The 23,456-nt window shown below is 39.1% G+C and overlaps 1 protein-coding gene across 4 annotated transcripts in view; it reads right to left on the bottom strand.

The window, feature by feature from the left end:
- Positions 1-23,456, bottom strand: part of ktn1 (kinectin 1) — a 100,310-nt gene that overhangs the window by 20,149 nt on the left and 56,705 nt on the right. For 2 of the 4 annotated variants that reach the window (XM_055640456.1, XM_055640459.1), the window contains 20 exons: positions 19,842-19,879; positions 18,828-18,918; positions 18,630-18,683; positions 17,897-17,965; positions 16,308-16,345; positions 14,130-14,220; positions 13,944-13,997; positions 13,635-13,672; positions 13,479-13,560; positions 6,617-6,654; positions 6,449-6,539; positions 6,230-6,298; positions 5,019-5,059; positions 4,856-4,946; positions 4,706-4,774; positions 4,531-4,568; positions 2,347-2,437; positions 1,197-1,283; positions 519-608; positions 186-263 (listed from right to left, as the gene is read on the bottom strand). In XM_055640456.1, the coding sequence (XP_055496431.1) occupies positions 186-263; positions 519-608; positions 1,197-1,283; positions 2,347-2,437; positions 4,531-4,568; positions 4,706-4,774; positions 4,856-4,946; positions 5,019-5,059; positions 6,230-6,298; positions 6,449-6,539; positions 6,617-6,654; positions 13,479-13,560; positions 13,635-13,672; positions 13,944-13,997; positions 14,130-14,220; positions 16,308-16,345; positions 17,897-17,965; positions 18,630-18,683; positions 18,828-18,918; positions 19,842-19,879 (1,338 nt within the window). The remainder of the gene's footprint in view (positions 1-185; positions 264-518; positions 609-1,196; positions 1,284-2,346; positions 2,438-4,530; positions 4,569-4,705; positions 4,775-4,855; positions 4,947-5,018; positions 5,060-6,229; positions 6,299-6,448; positions 6,540-6,616; positions 6,655-13,478; positions 13,561-13,634; positions 13,673-13,943; positions 13,998-14,129; positions 14,221-16,307; positions 16,346-17,896; positions 17,966-18,629; positions 18,684-18,827; positions 18,919-19,841; positions 19,880-23,456) is intronic. The other 2 variants (XM_055640457.1, XM_055640458.1) reach the window with 2 other exon arrangements.

Below are 23,456 nucleotides of genomic sequence, written 5' to 3'. Positions count from 1 at the left end.
GTTTGGCAGCAAACTCTCACACCAGAGGGTATCTTATCCAAACAGTTTTAGTCACCATTAATGGGCAGAAACCTATTTTGAACAGCAAGTTGGTGTGTAATGAGGTAATATAGACAAATTAATGAGCATACATTTTGCTCTAATAGATTAAACTATGCCAGAATATGGCTTTCAAACATGCAAACCTGGGTTTGCTCTTCTAGCAGGGAAGATAGTATCTGCTGTGCTGCGCTCTCAAATTCCTGCAGCCAATCTGCATAATCCTACAAATAAAAAGAGCAGCTACTTTTAACAAGATGGAAAAAATATCTTCAGAACAATTATAATTTTGTCTCAATTATATAAACTTGTTCTTAACTGCTGATAATATAAGAAAATATAAACAATTTGGGAAAATAAAGCATAATTTCCTTACCAATTAACAATGTCCTTATGATTAAAAGACAGGTGCATTAAACAAATATCATCCCCAACTGTTTAACAACAACTTTCTAATAGTAGAAATGACAAATGGTTACCATGGCAGAAGACACCAACACCTTGGGAAAGAGTCTTTTCATAACATCTCTTGATTGCGACTGTATGGCAACCACTTGCTGATTGCTCTCCTGTTTCAAGAAATAAATAAATACATTTAGTGTTATAGCCAAACTATGTCCATAAAGTACCGATCCAGCAAGCAAGCAAGCAATGGTATACCAATTTGTTTGGCCTAAAGGGCAGGGTGCAATTTGCCCACTTGATCCTTTATTCTCAGCAATACACTGGGGGAGGTAATTTGACAAGGCATTCTTGCAGTGAAAAAATAGGGGAGAAAAAGCACAAAAGTTCCTTCACACACCTCAAAAGTAGCAGTTACAGAGGAATATCAAGGCGTTTATCTGGAGGTTGGCTGTGTTTAGCAGTCGGGGGATTGGGATTAGGGTTGAAAGAGACAGGATCAAGAAAAAGAAAAATAAGACCAGAGGGTGACAAACAAAACTGGCAAGCAAAAAATAGCATACGACCATCTTTCATTTATAAAATTTGAAACAAGACCAACAAAATAGACATGCATATATTAAATCAAGATCTAAAGGAGCACAACAAGCAGTGCAGAATGGTTAGGTGCTAGTGCCTTAAATTTAAAGTTATTTGTTTTTAGACTGCAGCAGAAATTATCTACAGTTTAAAAAAAAAAATCACATTATTACAACCTTGGCTGTCTTGTTCACTTTGTCCTGCAACATTTTTTCAGTTGATGTCAATGCTTCCATTGCTTTCCAGTTTTTCTCTCGAAGTTCCTAATTATTTTTAGAAAGAACTATTTCAGTTCAGCCAAGAAATTTTGTAAATTATTAGATTTTCTTAATAAAAAAGGGGAATTAATAATTGTGAATTTAAAGTGCAAATAGTTAAAATGTTTATTAAGCACTTTGTTCCAGTTGACAAAGGGACTGAAAGGGGAAGTTGGGGATAAGCAACATCTACGATGAAAGGAAGAGCTGTTGGCAAAAAGTGACAAAAGCAAGTTTTCACAATTTTATGTTAGTTAGATACAAAGCTATGAAGGTCTGCAGCACAGAACTGGAAAACAAAATGTTAAACTGCAAATGCCAGTTACAAGAAAGCATTTCACCCATCTTTCTTCTTCACTGATTAAGCTACACATTTCTAGTATTGCAACATAATTGCAAGAAAAGTAGAAATTTCCACAGAAATTAAGAGTAAGTACCAAAAGACTGCAGAGAGCCAGATGAAGAATGCCTTATTGGGGAATCAGCTAAATGGTTTACTGGAAGAAAATGAATTGTTAAACAGACTTATTTCATGAACAGTAAAGTTCATACAAATATTAATGGACACTCAGGAATGGCTCAAATGATTTCATATGGCAATGAGAAAACCAATTTTCTTTCCATTTGTCGATATCTTCCATTATTTTGCTGATAAATTAAAAAAAATTATGACATTTGCTTCATTGATTACCGTAGAATGGAAACCACTTCCTACCATTATATCATCGCTTTTCAACTGTTCATTATTTCATATTTGTTTATTAGAAATGCTATCACATTTAAATCTCAAATGTATGGAAAATTTAAATTTCAGAACTCTGGTGCCCCATCCCACAAAACATCTTTTTGTTCAGGAAGTTGGCCACCTTTTCCCTCCTCCAGTGCCTTCCAATTGCCTAAATTTATTAGCACATTCCAGATTAATCCAATGGATGCATGGATTCAGAATTCTTGGAGTTCACAAATATACTGGGTTTTTTTTTTTTTTTTAAGTTTCCTGTTGTAAACCTCAATCGCTGAATTTAGACTATCATGTGTTGCAATAAAGCATGAATTAAATTATACTTGCATTGTTTTTCATCCGTTGCTGATTAACAGCTGCTTTTAGAGGCTCAATTTCCCGATGTAAAGAATCAATTTCTTGGTCTTTTTCTGAAAGCCTTAAAATACAACAAAGATGTGAGCAGTGAATTTTACAAATGCTTACAATGCAACTTAAAAAATTGTTGACAATAATAAATTTTACTTTCGACAACATTTTTAATAATTGAATGAGAATCTCAACCTCAATTTCTTTTAGGGCAGCCTCGATGCACTGAGGTGGAAAGCACAATAATAAAGTAGAATCAATTGACTTTCTTTTTAAATAATTTCACTTTATGTTCCCCACAGAACACTTTGCCTTTTACCAACTACAGGTTATTGACTATACAAAGCGACTGTTGAAGTCTTCTGCTTCGTACTAATGCTGATAATTAATCCGAGTCTAAGAGCTGCTTTGATGGAGGATCTTTCATATCCCAAGGAATTGTAAAGCATTATTAGTGCCAAGGCACTTTTTAAGTGCAGTAATTGTTAAGAGATGGCAGTCAATTTGAACTCCAAATATCACTGATAAAAACATGGTGATCCAGGTAAATTAAAAAATCCTCAAGGGGCAGATTACATTAAAATTATAGCACGTATCAGCTGCCTAGAGAGCAAGTAAAAACCTGAGCTTTTAAATGTACAGACAACAGAAATGTTATAGTGTTATACAAGATATTTAAGGGATGCGGAGAAAGTAAGGTTGGAATAGCGTTTTAATTTAATTTGGAAGAATATGTTACAGGAAATGGGCTTTAACTAGTCAGCACAAATATAAGACTAATTAAAGGTGGACACAAAATGCTGGAGTAACTCAGCGGGACAGAAGGAATGGGTTTTGGATCGAGAGAGATGCTGCCTGTCCCGCTGAATTACTCCAGCATTTTGTGTCTACCATCAATTTTAACCAGCATCTCCAGTTCTTTCCTACACATAAGACTAATTAAACTACAGAAATCATCCACATGATTAGTTGTAAATTCCCATACCGTAGTATATGTAGACAGTCCCTAGATAACAGAATGGTTCAATTTTGGAGATACAGATCCCAGTGTGTGAGGAAACCAGAGCATCTGGAGAAAACGCATGTGGCCACGGGGAGAATGTACAAACTCCGTACAGAGTCCAGATCAAAGCCGGGTCTCTGATACTGTAAGGTAGTAACTCTACCTCTGCACCACTGTGTCACCACAAGTTGGGTATTCATAACCCAGAGATGGTTAGTCAAAACAAACTTCAATTATTTAGTTAGGTTAGGTAGGGCAACAGATAGTAAATAGTGGATCATAGAAGAGTACAGTACAAGCCTTTTGGCCCACATCCATGTGCTTATCCAAAAGTCTCTTGAATGCCACTAATGTATCTGCTTCCATCACCACTCATGGCATCGTGTCCCAGGCACTCACCACACTGTGTAAAAAAAACTTGCTCCGTATATATCCTTTAAAGTTTTCCCCTCTCACATTAAACCTATGCTCTCTCGTATTTGATATTTACACCATGGCACAAAGGTTCGGACTGTTTACACAAGGCATGCCTCTTATAATTTTTAATTACTTATATCAGGTCTCCCCTCAACATCTAACATTCCAGAGAAAACAATCCAAGTCTGTCCAACCACTCCCTGCAGCAAATTTCCCCCCAATCCCAGCATCATTCTGCACCCTTTCTAAAGCCTCCACATCCTTCCTGTAATGGGAGTGACCAGAGCTGCACACAATACTGCAAACGCCAAATAATTTTACAAAGTAATATTTTGCCATTTACACTTCAGCTAAACAAGTTTAATTTAAGATCACTGAAACTCTCAGTCAGAAGAGATATACACTCCATTCATTCCAGGAGTAGTGTTTTGTTTTGAAATCAGTGTATTAGAAATAAAGGGAAATTATGAAAATATGCTGTCTCTCTATTAATTAAGTTAACATTAATACAATGTCAATTAGTGAAAGGAATGTGGCAGCTGACCATGTACTCCAATGGCACAACACGAGTAAAGTTCATTGAAGTTCTTAAATTAGGAGAATTAAATTTCTTATCAGATAGATAAATGCTTTAAACTTAGCATGACCTGACGAAAGTGGATTTTTATTTGATCGCATTATTGTTATAGAAATAAACAATTCTGAAACAGTGAAACTAAAAATGTGCCTTACTATTCACTTACACATTCAATAGTACTTCACTTTTGAGCAACGCAGAGTCCTGTATCAAGGAATCAAAAATGAAATATTAAAAAGGCATAATAAGCATATGAGGAATGCATGGCACTATTAAAGCAAGACACGGCACTCAATCGGAACGGCATCTACTGTGATACTAATTAACCTCACTAATTTTACCTGTTCACTAGTTTTATCCTGCAACTGCTGAAACAGAATTTTCAGTTCTGCATTTTGATGCTGAAGATCCTATCAAAAATAATTAAAGCAGTTACTTTAGTTTCAGAATCACAAACTGAATGATGCAGTGAATCGTGTTTATAAAATTACCTGCAATTTTATCATATAGCCAGCAACTGCTTCTCTACTATCTGTCAATGTCGTCTTCAAGCTATTAATTTCTTGTTCTTTTGTTTCAAGTCTGAAAGTAAAATGAATGTCAGAAAATTGTTGATTATATTTACCACTTTTAACAATTATCAATCATACTTACCTAATTTGTGATTCTTCATTCTGATTGGCTTTTATTGAATCCTAAAAAAGCAATATACAAGTACATTTAAATGCAATCTTTCTGACAGTAAATTCTGAAACTGTTCTGTAATATTCCATAAATACTGTTAAAAATTACAATTTCCTGGTGATAAATACGAGTGATATTTGAGGATCAAAATCTATTTGGCAAATTATTTTAAAATCTAGGTTAAACAACATTAATTGCACAAGCAAAAAAACACAAACTGCTGGTGTAACTCAGCACGGCGTGCAGCATCTCTGGAGACCATACATAGGCTATGTTTTGGATTGGATCCTTCTTCAGAAGCTGCCTGACCCAATGAATTACTCCAACACTTTGCTTTATGCTTAAGATTCCAGCATCTGCAGTTCCTTGTATCAACCATAAGCTGCATGAGATATGTTTTACATCACAAACCAAGAAATGCGCCAGAGCCAGAGTGATACTGCACCACACAAGACTCTTTCAGCTCCCCACATTCATGCTGGTTTTAAGTACACATCTATGCTAATCCTATTTACCAGCACTTGATCTGTGGCCTTTTTAGTCATGGTGATACAAGTGCTCACCCAGATACTCTTTAAATGTTCCGAGATCCCTCCACCTCATCCTTTCCAGACGTTGCTGCAAAAGATATGTTGGGACAAAAAACCCCCTTCAATCTCTTGCTCTGCACCCAAAACCATTTGCTTTTAAAAGTCTCCATTATGGGGAGAAATTTCTCATTATCTGATCTATCTATGCCCCCAATTATTATACCTCCATCAGGTTCCTCCCTCAGCCTCCTCTTTTCCAATGAAAACAAAAATAGGCCCATCTCTTCTCTCCTCATAACTAAAGCGTTCCATCCCAGGCAATGGAAATCTCGCAATTGTATCCTTCTCAATAAAAACTGCATAGTGCGCTTCACTCATAGCCTAAACAAAGTATTAAGTGGCATCATGACCTCCCCGATCTTGTGTTCTTCGTCCAACCTGTGACTCAATACTTAATTATCTGCATTCTTGGCAAACTCAAGTCAATTGACAAAGATACTGATAATTACTAGCTTTAAGGAGGTATGTTAAGTTTAATGAATTCAAATGCTAATGCAGCAATTCTGAAATTAACAAGATTCGAGGTAGTCGGCAGACAAACAGCCCAGATGGCAATCACAAGGAAGCAAATCTCATTGTGATATTAATTACCTGTTCTTCTTTTTGAAGTTGGACATTTTCAATCTGCCTCTGGAGTAAATCATTTTCTTGTTGTAAATCCTAAATATTTCAGCAAAATAAATAAATAGCAAGATATGAACTCCATGACCATATACATGTTAATCAGCATACTGTAATTTCATGGCACAAAGGTCAGTACTGGACACAATCAAGAGAAAATTATAGAGCATCAAGAAAAGATCAAAATACCTGAATTTTTTGGCCATTGTTTTCTAATTTAATCAACTCCTTTTCCAACTGATCTTCAACTTTTTTAATCTTTTCGTCCTTTTCAATAAGACTGGAGTGGTAAAAAAGTTAGAAAACAACCATAAATTCAAACTGTTTCCTTCAAATCATTTCAAATAGAATACTTACGACTTCTGGAGTTCTGCCGCCACTGATAAAGACTCCTCCTAAGCAAGGGAAAAAATGAACAAGTTTTAATTTTAGATTAGTTTCAAAATACAACATAAAAAACAGCCCAACGAGTCCACGCCAACTACCCATTCCATGTTATCCCACTTTCTAATCCACTCCCTACACATTAGGAGCAATTTACAGAGTACACCTATAAGCCCATATGTATTTGGGATGTGGGATGGAACCAGATGACCCAGAGGAAACCCATGTGGGGAGAGACCATGCAAACTCCACCCAGACAGCACCAGAGGTTAGGATTGAATCCTGTGGTGTTGTGAGGTAGCAGATCTACCATCTGTGCCACTGCGCTGTCCGAGGTTAGAAGTCAAAGATCAAGAGCTATTGTAATTCAAAACCAAATGAAATATTTTCAATCTACAGCTTGAGCAGCATTAATAACAACCAAAGGACAAGTCAACTTGATTAAATCTCCAGACTACTACTTTTTCTCTCAAAGCTGATTTCATGACTCCTACAGAAACATGCATTTAGGAGTGGTGTGTGTGCACGCATAGAATCATGGAGTAATAGGATTGATTTTGTCTTCGAAGATCCCACAATGATTAACTGCCAATAATCTCCGATTAATTATGGCCAATGAGTAATAAATGAATTCAGGAAATGGGACAGAAACCTGCCTATTATTGTTTCATACATGTTAGGCTGTTACGCACTGGAATTGTGAAATGTCAACATCAGAAAAGGGGTGGAAGATTGCAATCTTCACGTGGTCCGCCCTGTTTCGACTAATGCAATCAACTCGACGTGCACAAACGGAAGATCAAATAGAACAAATTGTCCAACAACTTTAGGCTGTGCACGCCACACAAAAGAAGAACATCCGAAAAATTGAAAATTATAATAGATAATAGACAATAGGTGCAGGAGTAGGCCAGCACCGCCATTCAATGTGATCATGGCTGATCATCCCCAATCAATGCCTTCTCCCCATATCCCCTGATTCCGCTATCTTTAAGAGCCCTATCTAGCTCTCTCTTGAAAGTATCCAGAGAACTAGCCTCCACCGCCTTCGGAGGCAGAGAATTCCACACTCACAACTCTCTGTAATAATAATAATAATAATAATAATAATACATTTTATTTATGGGCGCCTTTCAAGAGTCTCAAGGACACCTTACAAAAATTTAGCAGGTAGAGGAAAAACATGTAAGGGGAATGAAATAAATAGTAGAGACATGACTAGTACACAAAGTAAAGACAGAATTCAATTCAAAACACAATATGAGGCAATTAATGCACAGATGAAAAGGGAGGGGGACGTGGGGCTAAGGCTAGGCAGAGGTGAAGAGATGGGTCTTGAGGCGGGACTGGAAGATGGTGAGGGACAAAAAGTGTTTCCTCGTCTCCGTTCTAAATGGCTTACCCCTTATTTTTAAACTGTGGCTCCTTGTTCTGGACTCCCCCAACATCGGGAACATGTTTCCTGCCTCTAGCATGATATTCACCAGCAGCATTTCTATATGCTGCAATTTCCATTGTTTTTCTTTTTCACTTTCTACTTTTTTTACAAAATATCTTAACTATTTTTATTAATGCACATTTTTCTTGGAGATATCTCTGGAGGATAGGGGAAAAGGGGATAGGGCTCACCAACCCAGCAATTAAAGGAAATATTTCAAATAATGTGTTGGATCATTTGAATCAAAGGAAACCATGTAAGTTTTAAAATGCAAGACGATGTTGCTAGGAAAATTGGAGGAATTACATTTTGTAGTTGGAGCGTTAGGGGCGTTAACGAGCCAATTAAAAGGGGGCAAAGTTCTAGCCCATTTAAAATCTATTATTACTGATATAATATTTCTACGGGAGACGCATCTTAAAAATGGAGCTCACAACTCCCTACTCCGAAGGGTAGCTGGATTGGCCAATTATATCATTCTACTTTTTCCTTCCAAAGCAAGAGGAACAGCAATCCTAATTCGCAAAGGTATACCATTCAAACACAAATCCACTATAGCCGATAAGGAAGGCAGGTGCATTATAATATCCGGGGAACTATATTCAACTCCTCTGACTGTGGTGAATATTTATGCTCCTAATTTCGACAATTCCCAATTTTTTAATAAAATATTTAATATAATCTCAGACTCCTGCCAGCAGAATCTGATAATTGGAGGAGACCTAAATTGTGTATTAGGTCAGTACTTGGATAAATCTTCACGTCAAAGGAAAAGTATTTCAAAATCAAAATCAAGTGAACTTTTAAATACATATATAAATAATACAAACATAACCGACGTATGGAGGATTGCCAATCCATCCGGAAGAGAATACTCTTTTTATTCAGGTGTTCACAAAACGTATACACAAATTGATTATTTCCTGGTAGATGCAAAACTTATCCCTTTCACCTATAACCCAAAATATCACAATAATATCATTTCGGACCATTGTCCGTTAACTTTCTCCTTAAAATTGGAAGGAATGTATAATAAAAAATCGTTTTGGAGATTCAACCCACAAATACTAACTGAGGCAAGGTGTTGTGACTATTTGAAGCTACAGATGAAAATATTCTTTGAGACAAACGACACACCTAGTATTGCTGCAGTATTTGTGGGAAACTTTCAAGGCCTATATCAGAGGCTGTATTATTGCATACCAAGCTTTTCAAAACAAGAAAAATAAGACTGACCAATTGGAATTAGAAAAACAGATTAAACAGCTAGACTCAGAAAATGCGATTGACCCAACGATTGCAAAACATAATAAGATAGCCGCATTAAAATTTAAATTAAACCAGATCCTTTCTGCAAACATTATTAGGGTATTTCACTATACTAAGCAAAGAAACTTTGAATTTGGTGACAAACCACATAAACTACTGGCACGTCAGCTCCGTAAATTAGAGAAGGATCATACTATTCAAAAAATTAGATCAGAAAAAGGAGAGATGCTTACACTGCCTAAAGATAATAATGAAAGATTCTTAAAATTCTATCAAACACTATATTCATCAAAAACAACAGTCGATCCAGCAAAGATGCAAAGCTTTCTTGAGAATTGAAATCTCCTATCCCTTAATGAGGATGAACGGGAAGAATTAGGGGAAGAGATAACAACAAAAGACATTGTAGAGACTATTAAATCATTGAAAAATTGAAAAATGCCAGGAAATGGAAGAATTTTAAGGATGGGTTTTATAATGAATTTTATCAAAAATTTAATAATTTAATTTCCTCACGATTACAAGCCCTTTATATTCAAGCATTTAAAGACGACTTTACCACAAACTCTTACTGAATCAACTATTACATTGATTCCAAAAAAAGATTAAAACTTTGAGAAGCCTGAATCATATAGGGCAATGGCCCTTTTAAATACAGATCAGAAGATATTAGCTAAGACTTTGGCTTGCAGATTAAGCTTGGTTATTAGTAAACTAATACATCCAGACCAAACTGGGTTTATACCTAATTGACTCTCGTTTTATAATTTGAGACGTCCGTCTAATATAATATACTCGCATAGAACGACAAACGAGAATCTAACAATTATTTCTCTAGATGCAGAAAAAGCTTTCGACCAAGTGGAATGGGCTTATCTTTACACAGTGTTGGAAAAATTCCAATTAGGAGAAAACTTCATTTCATGGTTGAAGCTGTTATACACTAATCAAAGAATTGCCAGCCAGAATACTGACAAATCAAATGCTTTCACCTAAATTTCACTTATCCAGGGATAACAGACAAGGATGCGCCCTTTCACCAATGTTATTTGCTTTAGCCATAGAACCTCTTGCTGAGAGTATTAGGTCACATTCGGGCATTCACGGATATAATACTAAATATACCACCAATAAGATTTTGCTATATGCAGATGATGTACTTTTATACATTACTAATTCCCAAGTTAGTATCCCAAATGTACTAAACATTATAGAACAATTTGGTGCTTTTTCAGGTTATAGAATAAATTGGAATAAAAGTGAAATGATGCCAATAAAAGCTCAAGACCCTTCTCAACTCCAAACATTTCCTTTCAGATTTGTTACCGAAAAGTTTAGATATCTCGGAATTTACGTGACTAGAAAACACTTCTCTCTATTTAAAACCAACTTTCCACCATTAATTACGAAACGATATGCCTACATTCAATTTTGGAAAACACTTCCTATCTACCTTATAGGTAGAGTAAATGCCATAAAGATGATCTTCCTTCCGCAACTCCTACATTTATTTCAATCAATACCGATATATCTCCCCGAGACACTACATTTCGAAAAAATAAGGCTTGTTTTTTCTGATAAATCAGACCAATTCTCCAAAACATGGTCTCCTTTCACAATTTCTTCAACAACAGAATGGTCGAACACTAATTTAAAATCGATGCTTGGGATGGGTGAGTGGGGGGGACGGACACAAGACACAAGAAAAGGAAGGATAGTGGGGCATATCTCCGTTTTTTTTCCTTTTCTCTTTTTTTTTGTCTCTCAATTCTATGGCAGTTTAGGGGTCTTTTCATCTCTCTTTTTTGTATTTTTCTTCTTTCTCTTCATTCTTTCCTTTTTACTTTTTTTCCCCCCGATTCACTTATCAGTTTATAAAATGTTATAAATGAAGCTGTACGAAAATTGTATAATTGTTATGCCGATTGCTTTATTCTTGCACAATTGCTTCTAATAAAATAAACATTAAAAAAACTAAAGTGACATTTTTTTTCAAGGCATTTAGAATACTTAACAAAAGTGCATATGAAAGCTGGGATGTAATGCTGAGCCTTAATAGGGCTTTGGTCAGATGACGTTTGGAGTATTGCTCGCTGTTGTGGCCCCCATATTTGAGGAGGGGTATGCTGGTGTTTGATAGGGTACAGAGGAGGTTTACGAGAATACTGGGCACGATTAGGTTCACATATGATGAACATTTGATTACTCCGGGCCTGTACTCACTGGAGTTTAGAAGGATGAGGGATATCTCATTGAAACTTTCCAAATAATGAATAATAATCTATACAAAAACAGGGGTGTAATGCTGAGGCTCTATAAGGCGCTGGTCAGGCTGCATTTGGAATATTTGTGTGCAATTTTGGGCACCACATCTGAGGAATGATGTGCTGGCTCTGGAGAAGGTCCAGAGGAGGTTTACAAGAATGATCTCAGGAATGAGTAGGTTAACATATGAGCATTTGACGGTACTGGGCCTGTACTCGCTGGAGTTTAGAAGAATGAGGGGGGACCTCTTGAAACGTACAGAATGGTGAAAGGCTTGGATAGAATGGATGTGGAGAGGATGTTTCCACTAGTGGGAGAGTCTAGGACTAGAGGTCATAGCCTCAGAATTAACGGACGTTCTTTTAGGAAGGAGATGAGGAGGAATTTCTCTGGTCAGAGAGTGGAGATTTGTGGAATTCTTTGCCACGGAAGACTGTGGAGGGCATCAGTGGATATTATTAAGGTAGAGATAGATAGATTCTTGATTTGTATAGGTGTCGGAGGTTATGGGGAGAACACAGGAGAATTTGGTTAGGAGGGAGAGATAGATGAGTCATGATTGAAGGGCTGAATAGCCCAATTCTGCTCCTATCACATGACCATATGATAATGAAAGGCATGGATAGAATGGATGTGGAGAGGATGTTTCCACTATTGGCAAAGTCAAGGAGCAGAGGGGGCACAGCCTGAAAATAAAAGGGCGTACCTTTTAGAAAGGAGATGAAGAGTGGTTTCTTTAGCCTGAGGGTGGTGAATCTGTGGAATTAATTGCCAAAGACAGCTGTGCAGGCCAAGTCTTTGAGTAATTCTAAAGCGGAGATGGATAAGTTCTTGATTAATAAGGATGTCAAAGGTTATGGGCAGAAGGAAGGAGAACAAGATTGCGATAGAAAGATAGACCAGCCACAATTGAATGGTGGAGTAGACCTGATGAGTTGAACGGCCTAATTCTGCTCCTATGACTTATGAACTTATAAAGGGTGCCAGCTAAAAAAAATCTAATACGTGTAAGGCATCTAGACAACTTGTCCAATTGAAGGCAAGCATTTGTTTTTAAAGCCAAATGTGGTAAAGCCGCAAAGGATATAGAGTCTCACCGCATAGATGACGAGCCTTCGTCCATAACATCCAAGATGCCCCATTTAAGATAGTCCCATTTACCTGCATTTGGTTCCTCTACGTTTCCTATCCATGTGCCTGTCCAAGTGTCTTTTAAATCTTATTATTGTACATTCCTCAACTACCTCCTCTTGCAGCTCATTCCGTATACTCACCTCCCCCAGTGTCAAAATAGTTGTCCCTCAGATTTCTATTAATCCCCTCTCATCTTAAACCTATGTTCTCTGGATTCCCCCAGTCTGCATTCAACCAATCAATTCCCCTCGTGATGTTATACATTTCTAAAAGATCAATCTTTGCAAAAGAGCCTCCTGCACTTCAAGGAATAAAGTCCTAACTTTCTCAATCTCTCCACATAGCACAGCCCCTCGAATCCTGGCAACATCCTCGTAAATCTTCTCTGCGCTCTTTCCCAAAGCAGGGTGGCTTTGTAAACAAAACACAATGCTCCAAATGTGGCCTCACCAACATTTCGTGCAACTGTGACATAAGGTGAGCCTTTTCATAGGCATGACACAGATTCACATTGTCACATTTTTCACACGTCACATCGAGTCAGTCTCATGACCACATGCCAGCTGAATGAGACATTGGTGAGGCAAAATGCCAATCCCCTCACTCTAACCTCCAGGAAGAACAGAGAAACAAGAGTAAACAAAAGTCAACTAGAAAAAAAATATTTTGCTTCCTCCTTTTTCCACTTTCATCTGTAAAATGTTTTTTTGCCATATGTATTTAGTTTACCTGAATTCCAGCCATTTTGTTTGCAGCCTCTTCTGCCAATGCAGCCTTCAAATGACTAAGTTCTTGTTCTTGCACTCCAATTCTTAGAGCAGAAAAAAAATCGTCAGAGAAGCTGTTATTAGCTAAAAGACTTCAACATTCTGAAAAAATACTTACATTTTCTCAAGATCATCCATTTTTGATGACGTAGAAACCTACAAGAAATAAAGTTTACCAGAATTCAGAATTACAATTTTGTCACCGATTGAAGAACTTTAAGTGAAATTTTACATCTTTCAAAACCATAGTGTAGGATAGTATTTAACTGCCGATACTTTATATTTAAGGCAAACACTTCAAACACTTAAGTTCAAATTTTTTGTTACACTAATACACAAGACGAGACCAATTATAGAAGATTCAGAGAAATCATGAATTCTTTCTTGGGTGCCTATAGAAACTCAAACCATGGAGGCATTTCATTACCTGTTGAGCACTTTGTACTTCACCTTTGAGCTTTCCATTTTCCTTCCGCAAAGTCTGAAGAGGGAAAAAAAAGTTTTGCAAAAAGACGTGAAACTTCAAAATCAAGTATTCCGAATTGCAAATATATGTAGAAATTATGAAAATGCACAAACAAAAATTTCAAACAAAAATTTAGAACCCAAATACCTGAATTGTTTGCTCATTACTTTCTATTTTAAAAATCTGAGACTCCAAAAGTCCTTCGATGGAATCCACTACTTCATTCTTCTCATGAATGCTATAGGCAAATAAACAGTCATTATAGACAATAGATGATAGACAATAGGTGCAGGAGTAGGCCATTCGGCCCTTCGAGCCAGCACCGCCATTCAATGTGATCATGGCTGATCATCCACAATCAGTACCTCGTTCTTGCCTTCTCCCCATATCCCCTGACTCCGCTATCTTTAAGAGCCCTATCTAGCTCTCTCTTGAAAGTATCCAGAGAACTGGCCTCCACTGCCCTCTGAGGCAGAGAATTCCACAGACTCACAAATCTCTGCGTGAAAAAGTGTTTCCTCATCTCCATTCTAAATGGCTTACCCCTTATTCTTAAACTGTGGCCTCTGGTTCTGGACTCTCCCAACATCTGGAAGATGTTTCCTGCCTCTAGCGTGTCCAAACTCTTAATAACCTTATTTGTTTCAATAAGATCCTCTTTCATCCTAAATTCCAGAGTATACAAGCCCAGCCGCTCCGTTCTCTCAGCATATGGCAGTCCCGCCATCTCGAGAATTAACCTTGTGAACCTACGCTGCACTCCCACAATAGCAAGAATGTCCTTCCTCAAATTTGGAGACCAAAACTGCACACAATACTCCAGGTGTGTGTAGATTGGTTACTTCTTACTAACCAATTGTAGTGCTTATTAGTAGAGCTCCGTCTACTATGCAGTTTATATTATCAGAAGTCAGTTTATGTAATTAGTCTGAGCAGTTGCTAAGCTTGCTGTAACACCATGCTGAAGTATACTGTGAGTAGACGTTGATAAATTTGTTGTACCCTGATGTGCATATGACTGGCCTTATTATATGACGCCAGGAGTGGGATTCTAACCCACGCCTCAAACGGCAGTCAGTTCACCAGCCAGCACCTCAGAAACTTTGCTCAACGATGGGACTTTCGACATATCACCAGCAGCCCTGAATCTCCACAGTCCAACGTACTCGCTGATCTGGCTGTCCGGAGCGCAAAACAATTATTGGAGCGTTCACAACTTGCCAAATCTGACGTCTGTGACGAGATGCTCAACCTAAGGAACATTGCCCGCGATCCCATTCTAGGTTCTCCAGCCTAACGAATGACGTCTCGCCAAACCCATGCTGCCCTGCCCATACCCCAGCAGCTGTTGCAGCCACAGGTCTGTTCACCTCCTGTTGTCCAGAAACAACTCCAGCTGAAGCGTGATGCGCAAACCCAATCTTTTGACATCCAGCAAACCACTTAAACCCCTCTCCAGTGGACAGGTCATTCGCCTTCAAACCAACAAGGACCATGGCCGTATGGGTCACATTCACAGCCCTGCCAAAGAACCGCGCTCTTACCTGGTAAGCGCGGACAGAGGCCTTTACAGACGTAACCGTCAACATCTCCTTCCTGTGAAGGAACCACGTCCTGCGACTCCATATCCAGAGGCCACACGTTTGATGTACCCTCCCACTGTCGGGCCGACTACTCCCTCGCGCCCAGTTGCTGTACAACCACTGACTGTGTCCCCTGCGGCCTCAGCACTCAGCGCCTTGCTCACCGGCTTCGCCGCATCCACTCTGCGGGTCCCCGGTCACTTCCCCGATGAAAGGAGGAGATGTGGATTTATACCGCACGCTCGCCGGTCGGGTCTGTAGGCCACCCCTTCGATATGGAGATTTTGTGTAATCATCTATACTTCCCCGCATGCGTTATTAGCGTTTCGGCGACTGTATTATTTAATACCACGTTACAATGAGTTTTGGTTATTGGCTCGCATTTAGTTGTGCTTTATTTTGTTTCTACAAGGAAAGATGTAGATTGGTTACTTCTTACTAACCAATTACTTGTTAGTAGAACTCCGCCTACTATGCAGTTTATATTATCAGAAGTTAGCTCATGTAATTAGTCTGAGCAGTTGCTAAGCTTGCTGTAACACCATGCTGAAGTATATTAGACGTTAATAAATTGGTTGTACACTGACGTGCGTATGACGTGCCTTATTACAGTGTGGTCTCACTAGGGCCCTGTAGAATTGCAAAAGGACCTCTTTGCTCCTATACTTAACTCCTCTTCTTATGAAACATTTGCAAAATAAATTTGAATACAATTACTGTTGCTCCAAAACCTAGTACTTACATTTTCTGAAGTTCTGCTATTTTGGACACAGATGACACCTAAAATAAAAAACACAATGCATTATTTCATGTCATGATAGACTGGATAACTGATACCACTAGGAAACTGCCAGGCCAGCAGACATAATTATAAGGTTTTTTTTTTTAACATGCAATTCAAAGGAGGGGGAAAAAATTATTGACATCCCCAAAAAGTTCATAATCATATGCCATCACTAAATAAGCACACAAAGTGCTGGAGTAACTCAGCGGTAAGGCAGCATCTCTGGAGAACATAGATAGGCAACGTTTCAGGTTCAGAATCCTTTAGCAGTTCGAAGAAGGGTCACAACCCAAAACGTCACCTATCCGTGTTTTCCAGGGATGCTGCCTGACCGTTGAGTTACACCAGAATTGTGTGTTTTTTTTATTTTGTAAACCAGCATCTGCTATTCCTTGTGCCATCATTAAACAACAATATTTCTTAATTAATTTTATTATCTATTAAAAACTGAACAAGCTAGACTGCTTTAGTTAGATCTGTATTTCAATTCCTTCACTGTCACCTGATCTCGCCATGTACATCCCTCATTTTTAATAATCACCTTAATTCTTAATTTAACACAAACCATCTCTCTCAATTTCTTTGCAATGATTCTCTCATGAACAAGATAATGGGAAAATAAACAGTTAACCAAGAAATCTTTTTTTTAAGTATGTCTAATTTCTTCAGTTTTGAATATGCAGATTAAACTTAAAAATAATTCACAATATTTTCTTCTCCACATCTACCCTGGCACAGCCTGGAAGAATACTATATGTTTCAGAGTTTCTCTTCCATTCTTCTAAACTCCAAAGAAGAGATCTTGTCTCCTTAATTTCTTCTCATATGGCAATCCTACATCCAGGAATTAGACTAATGATTTGCATTATTGCTGTACTCTCTCTATAACAAGTATACCTTTTTGAAACTTTCAGCCATTTAAAAAGAAACCCCAGCATTTCTGCAGAAATGGGTAACCTTCCCATTTTTCCACTTTTCTATGCTGTTGTCCACTCATTCAGTGTGTCAATACACTTTTGGGACATATTACCTCAAAGTCACACTTAAATAGGGGAAAATCTTCCAGGTTGATTATAAATATAAGTGACAAATGGATTCAATTACAGCGTAATCTTTTTAAGCAGCAATTAAAATTCTGTGCAAAACACAAAGTGCTGGAGGACCTAGAAAAAAGTGGGGGCAAGACATAGCATGGTAAGTGATAGGTGAACACTGGTGAGAGGTGTGGAGTGATTGGCAGATGGGTTGAGTAAGTGATAAAGGCTAGAGGTGAAAAGGAAACAAAAGAGTGTCAGCTAATGAGAGGAAGTGTGAAACACAAAACTGGTGGGAGGGTGTGGGCGGAAGGTGAAAGAGGGAGGAAAAAGGGAATGGATGTTTCGGGAATGGGAGAGGAGTGTACAAAGAACATAATTAGTAGCTTGGATTTATTAATTCCTCTTTTTGGTGAATGCAAATGTGCAACTAGATTACTTGACCTAATGTAAATATTCAAAACCACAAAGCCTGGTTTGAAATCGTCAAGAAAGTAATCAGCTACAATTCACCTGTTCAGCATTTTGCACTTCAAGTTCTTGAATCTTTTGTCTTAAGCTTTTATTTTCCTTCTTCATGTTCTTTAAAATGAAATAGAAGACGTTAAATCAATTCATGCGTAAAGCTTAGAATGCGCATTCAGAAATATTTTTGGTTCAATAAGTTATCCCATTACTAATTAAAATTTGTATAAATAGGCATTCTTAGGAATTGCCCATTTAGCTCACAAGGTTTCAGCAACAGAAGTGTCTGCTTTTATGTATGTTAGCGGTTATGTTGTTGGGCCAGGAATCCAGAGACACAAGTTCATGGAATCAGAGTGTGACAGCACAGAAATGGACCCTGCAGTCTATGCTGCCTGTTCCACTTACCTACACTAATCCGATTCATCCTAATTAAGACTGTAGCCTTTGGTGTCGGACCTTCAAATGCTTGTCTGAACTTCACAAGATAATCTGCCTTCCCACTTCCTCAGGCAGGACATTCCCAACTCAAGCATTATGTCAAAACACACCCTTAGACACCCTCTAAACCTCCTACCTTGACCCTCTTGTCTTCGACACCCTCATCAAGGAAGAACATTTTTTTTAAACTCTAACCTCTAATAATCTTCTATAGCCCAATCAGGTCATCCCTCAATCTCATCGATTCCACAAGGCGAGACCAATTATACAAGATTCAGAGAAATCATGAATTCTTTCTTGGGTGCCTATAGAAACTAAAACCATGGAGGCATTTCATTACCTGTTGAGCACTTTGTACTTCACCTTTGAGCATTCCATTTTCCTTCCGCAAAGCCTGAAGAGGGACAAAAACATTTTGCAAAAAGAGGTGAAACTTCAAAATCAAGTATTCCGAATTGCAAATATATGTAGAAATTATGAAAATGCACAATGACCATCACAAACAAAAATTTCAAAGAAAGATTTAGAACCCAAATACCTGAATTGTTTGCTCATTACTTTCTATTTTAAAAATCTGAGACTCCAAAAGACCTTCGATGGAATCCACTGCTTCATTCTTCTCATGAATGCTATAGGCAAATAAACAGTCATTATAAACAATAGATGATAGACAATAGGTGCAGGAGGAGGCCATTCGGCCCTTCAAGCCAGCACCACCATTCAATGTGATCATGGCTGATCATCCACAATCAGTACCCCGTTCCTGCCTTCTCTCCATATCCCCTGACTCCGCTATCTTTAAGAGCCCTATCTAGCTCTTTCTTGAAAGTATCCAGAGAACTGGCCTCCACTGCCCTCTGAAGCAGAGAATTCCACAGACTCACAACTCTCTGTGTGAAAAAGTGTTTCCTCATCTCCGTTCTAAATGGCTTACCCCTTATTCTTAAACTGTGGCCCCTGGTTCTGGACTCCCCCAACATCTGGAACAAGTTTCCTGCCTCTAGCGTGTCCAAACTCTTAATAATCTTATATGTTTCAATAAGATCCTCTTTCATCCTAAATTCCAGAGTATACAAGCCGAGCCGCTCCATTCTCTCAGCATATGTCTGTCCGCCATCTCAAGAATTAACCTTGTGAACCTACTCTGCACTCCCTCAATAGCAAGAATGTCCTTCCTCAAATTTGGAGACCAAAACTGCACACAATACTCCAGGTGCGTGTAGATTGGTTACTTCTTACTAATCAATTGTAGTGCTTGTTAGTAGAGCTCTGCCTACTATGCAGTTCATATTATCAGAAGTTAGCTCATGTAATTAGTCTGAGCAGTTGCTAAGCTTGTTGTAACACCATGCTGAAGTATACTGTGAGTAGACGTTGATAAATTTGTTGTTCACTGACGTGCGTATGACGTGCCTTATTACAGTGTGGTCTCACTAGGGCCCTGTAGAATTGCAAAAGGACCTCTTTGCTCCTATATTCAACTCCTCTTCTTATGAAGCATTTGCAAAATAAATTTGAATACAATTACTGTTGCTCCAAAACCTATACTTACATTTTCTGAAGTTCTGCTATTCTGGACACAGATGACATCTAAAATAAGAAACACAATGCATTATTTCATGTTATGATAGAATGGATAACTGATACTGCTAGGAAACTGCCAGGCCAGCAGACATAATTACAAGGTTTTTTTTTTCAACATGCAATTCAAAGGAGGAGGAAAAATTATTGACATCCCCAAAAAAATTCATAATCATATGCCATCAATAAATAAGCACACAAAGTGCTGGAGTAACTCAGCGGTAAGGCAGCATCTCTGGAGTGCACCTGTAGAAGGCATGCTCTCTACTGTGCACCTGTAGAAGTTCGAGAGAGTCCACCTTGACAAACCGACTCTCCGTAATCATCTCAGGAAGTAGAGGCGCTGATGAGCTTTCTTGATAATTGCATTAGTGTTCTCGGACCAGGAAAGATCTTCAGAGATGTGCACGCCCAGGAATTTGAAGCTCTTGACCCTTTCAACCATCGACCCGTTGATATAAACGGGACTGTGGGTCCCCATCCTACTCCTTCCGAAGTCCACAATCAGTTCCTTGGTTTTGCTGGTGTTGAGGGCCAGGTTATTATGCTGGCACCATATGGACGGTTGCTCAATATCTCTCTGAACTCTGACATCCCCATCAGTGATACGTCCCACAACAGTGGTGTCGTCAGCGAACTTGATGATGGAGTTCGCACTGTGACCGGCTACGCAGTCATGAGTATAGAGTGAGTACAGCAGGGGGCCGAGCACGCAGCCTTGAGGTGCTCCCGTGCTGATTGTTATCGAGGCTGACACATTTCCACCAATACGAACAGACTGTGGTCTGTGAATGAGGAAGTCGAGGATTCAATTGCAGAGGGATGCGCAGAGACCCGGTTCTGCGAGTTTGGTAACCAGCTTGGAGGGGATGATTGTGTTAAATGCCGAGCTGTAATCGATGAATAACAGCCTGACATATGAGTTTTTGTTGTCCAAGTGGTCCAGAGCGGAGTGGAGGGCCAGCAAGATCGCATCCACCGTTGATCTGTTGTGGCGGTAAGCGAACTGCAGTGGGTCCAGGTTTTTGTCGAGGTAGGAGTTGATTTGCTCCATGATCAACCTCTCAAAGCACTTCATCACCACCGGCATTAGTGCCACTGGTCGATAGTCATTGAGGCACGTCACCTTACTCTTCTTGGGCACTGGTATAATTGATGCCCTTTTAAAGCAGGTGGGGACCTCAGACCTCAGAAGTGAGAGGTTGAAAATGTCCGTAAAAACTCCAGCCAGTTGGTCCGCACAGGTTTTTAGAACACGACCGGGTATACCATCAGGACCAGGCGCTTTTCGAGGGTTCACCCCTCTGAAGGATTTCCCGACCTCGGCCTCTGTAACTGAGACTGAAATACCATCACAGCGAATGGGGGCTCGGGAAGGCACATCAGTATTCTCCCTATCAAAGCGTGCGTAAAACGCATTGAGCTCGTCAGGGAGTGATGTTTCACCGACATTCGAGCTGCCTCCTGGTTTCGCCTTGTAGGAGGTGATTGCATTCAGGCCCCACCACAGCTGCCGAACATCTGTCTCATCCTCCAGTTTGGAACAGAAGTCCCTTTTGGCCTTTTTGATGGCCTTACCAGGGTTGTATCTGGACTTCTTGTAGGCCACTGTATCATCGGACGTGAATGCCCGGTGTCTGGACTTCAGAAGAGTGCGGATCTCAAAGTTCATCCATGGTTTCTGATTGGGAAACACTCGGAAGGTTTTTGTAGGGATGCAGTCCTCCACACATTTCTTTAAGAAGTCTGTAACGACTGTGGCGTATTCATTCAAGTCCGTTGCCGAGTCCTTGAACATTGCCCAGTCTACAGACTCCAAACAGTCCTGGAGTTGTTCCTCTGCCCCCCCCCCCCCCGGACCAGCTCTGTACTGTCCTCACTTCTGCGGAAGCGCTCTTCAATTCCTGCCCGTATGGTCGGATTTACCGAAGGGTGGGCGAGGTATAGAACGATAGGCATTCTTGATGGTGGTGTAGCAGTGGTCGATGGTGTTTGGTCCTCTGGTGCAGCAGGAGACATGTTGGTGGAAGTAGAGAGCATGCTGACCGGTTGTATTGTGGCTTGATTCGGCAACTTGAGCGCCCTGAAGAGGAAAAGACTACAAAAAGTAGTAAACACTGCGCAGTCCATCATCGGCTCTGACCTTCCTTCAATCGAGGGGATTTATTGCAGTCGCTGCCTCAAAAAGGCTGGCAGTATCATCAGAGACCCACACCATCCTGGCCTCACACTCATCTCCCTGCTACCTTCAGGCAGAAGGTACAGGAGCCTGAATGCTGCAACAACCAGGTTCAGGAATAACTACTTCCCCACAGCCATCAGGCTATTAAACCTGGCTCGGACAAAACTCTGATTATAGGTGGCCCATTATCTGCTATTTGCACTTTATCAATTTATTTGTTTATGTGTGTATATATTTATATTGTGGTATGTGGACACACTGATCTGTTTTGTAGTAAATGCCTACTATGTTCTGTGTGCTAAGCAAAGGAAGAATTTCATTGTCCTATCTGGGACACCTGACAATAAACTCACTTGAACTTGAACTTGGAGAACATAGATAGGCGACGTTTTCGGTTCAGAATCCTTTAGCAGTCCGAAGAAGGGTCACAACCCGAAATGTCACCTATCCGTGTTTTCCAGGGATGCTGCCTGACCGTTGAGTTACACCAGAATTGTGTGTTTTTTTTATTTTGTAAACCAGCATCTGTTATTCCTTGTGCAATCATTAAACAACCATATTTATTAATTAATTTTACTATCAATTAAAAACTGAACAAGCTAGACTGCTTTAGTTAGATCTGTATTTCAATTCCTTCACTATCACCTGATCCCAAAATGTACATCTCCTCATTTTTAATAATCACCTTAATTCTTAATTTAACGCAAACCATCTCTCTCAATTTCTTTGCAATGATTCTCTCATGAAACAAGATAATGGGAAAATAAACAGTTAACCAATAAATCATATTTTTTTAAGTATGTCTAATTTCTTCAGTTTTGAATATGCAGATTAAACTTAAAAATAATTCACAATATTTTCTTCTCCACATCTACCCTGGAAGAATACTATACGTTTCAAAGAGTTTATCTTTCATTCTCCAAAGAAGAGATCTTGTCTCCTTAATTTCTTCTCATATGGCAATCCTACCATCCAGGAATTAGACTAATGATTTGCATTTTTGCTGTACTCTCTCTATAACAAGTATACCTTTTTGAAACTTTCAGCCATTCAAAAAGAAACCCCAGCATTTCTGCAGAAATGGGTAACCTTCCCATTTTTCCACTCTTCTAAGCTGTTGTCCAATCATTCAGTGTGTCAATACACTTTTGGGACATATTACCTCAATGTCAAACTTAAATATGGAGAAATTTGAATCAAATCTTACAGGTCACTTATAAATATGTGATAAATGGATTCAATGACAGTGTAATCTTTTTAAACAGCAATTAAAATTCTGTGCAAAACACAAAGTGCTGGAGGACCTAGAAAAAAGTGGGGGCAAGACATAGCATGGTAAGTGATAGGTGGATATGGTGAGAGGTGGGGGGTGATTGGCAGATGGGTTGAGTAAGTGATAAAGGC

The sequence above is a fragment of the Leucoraja erinacea genome, chromosome 9 (genome assembly GCF_028641065.1).
Source record: "Leucoraja erinacea ecotype New England chromosome 9, Leri_hhj_1, whole genome shotgun sequence".
NCBI lineage: Eukaryota > Metazoa > Chordata > Chondrichthyes > Rajiformes > Rajidae > Leucoraja > Leucoraja erinaceus.
This window is presented reverse-complemented; position numbering and strand designations above follow the sequence as displayed.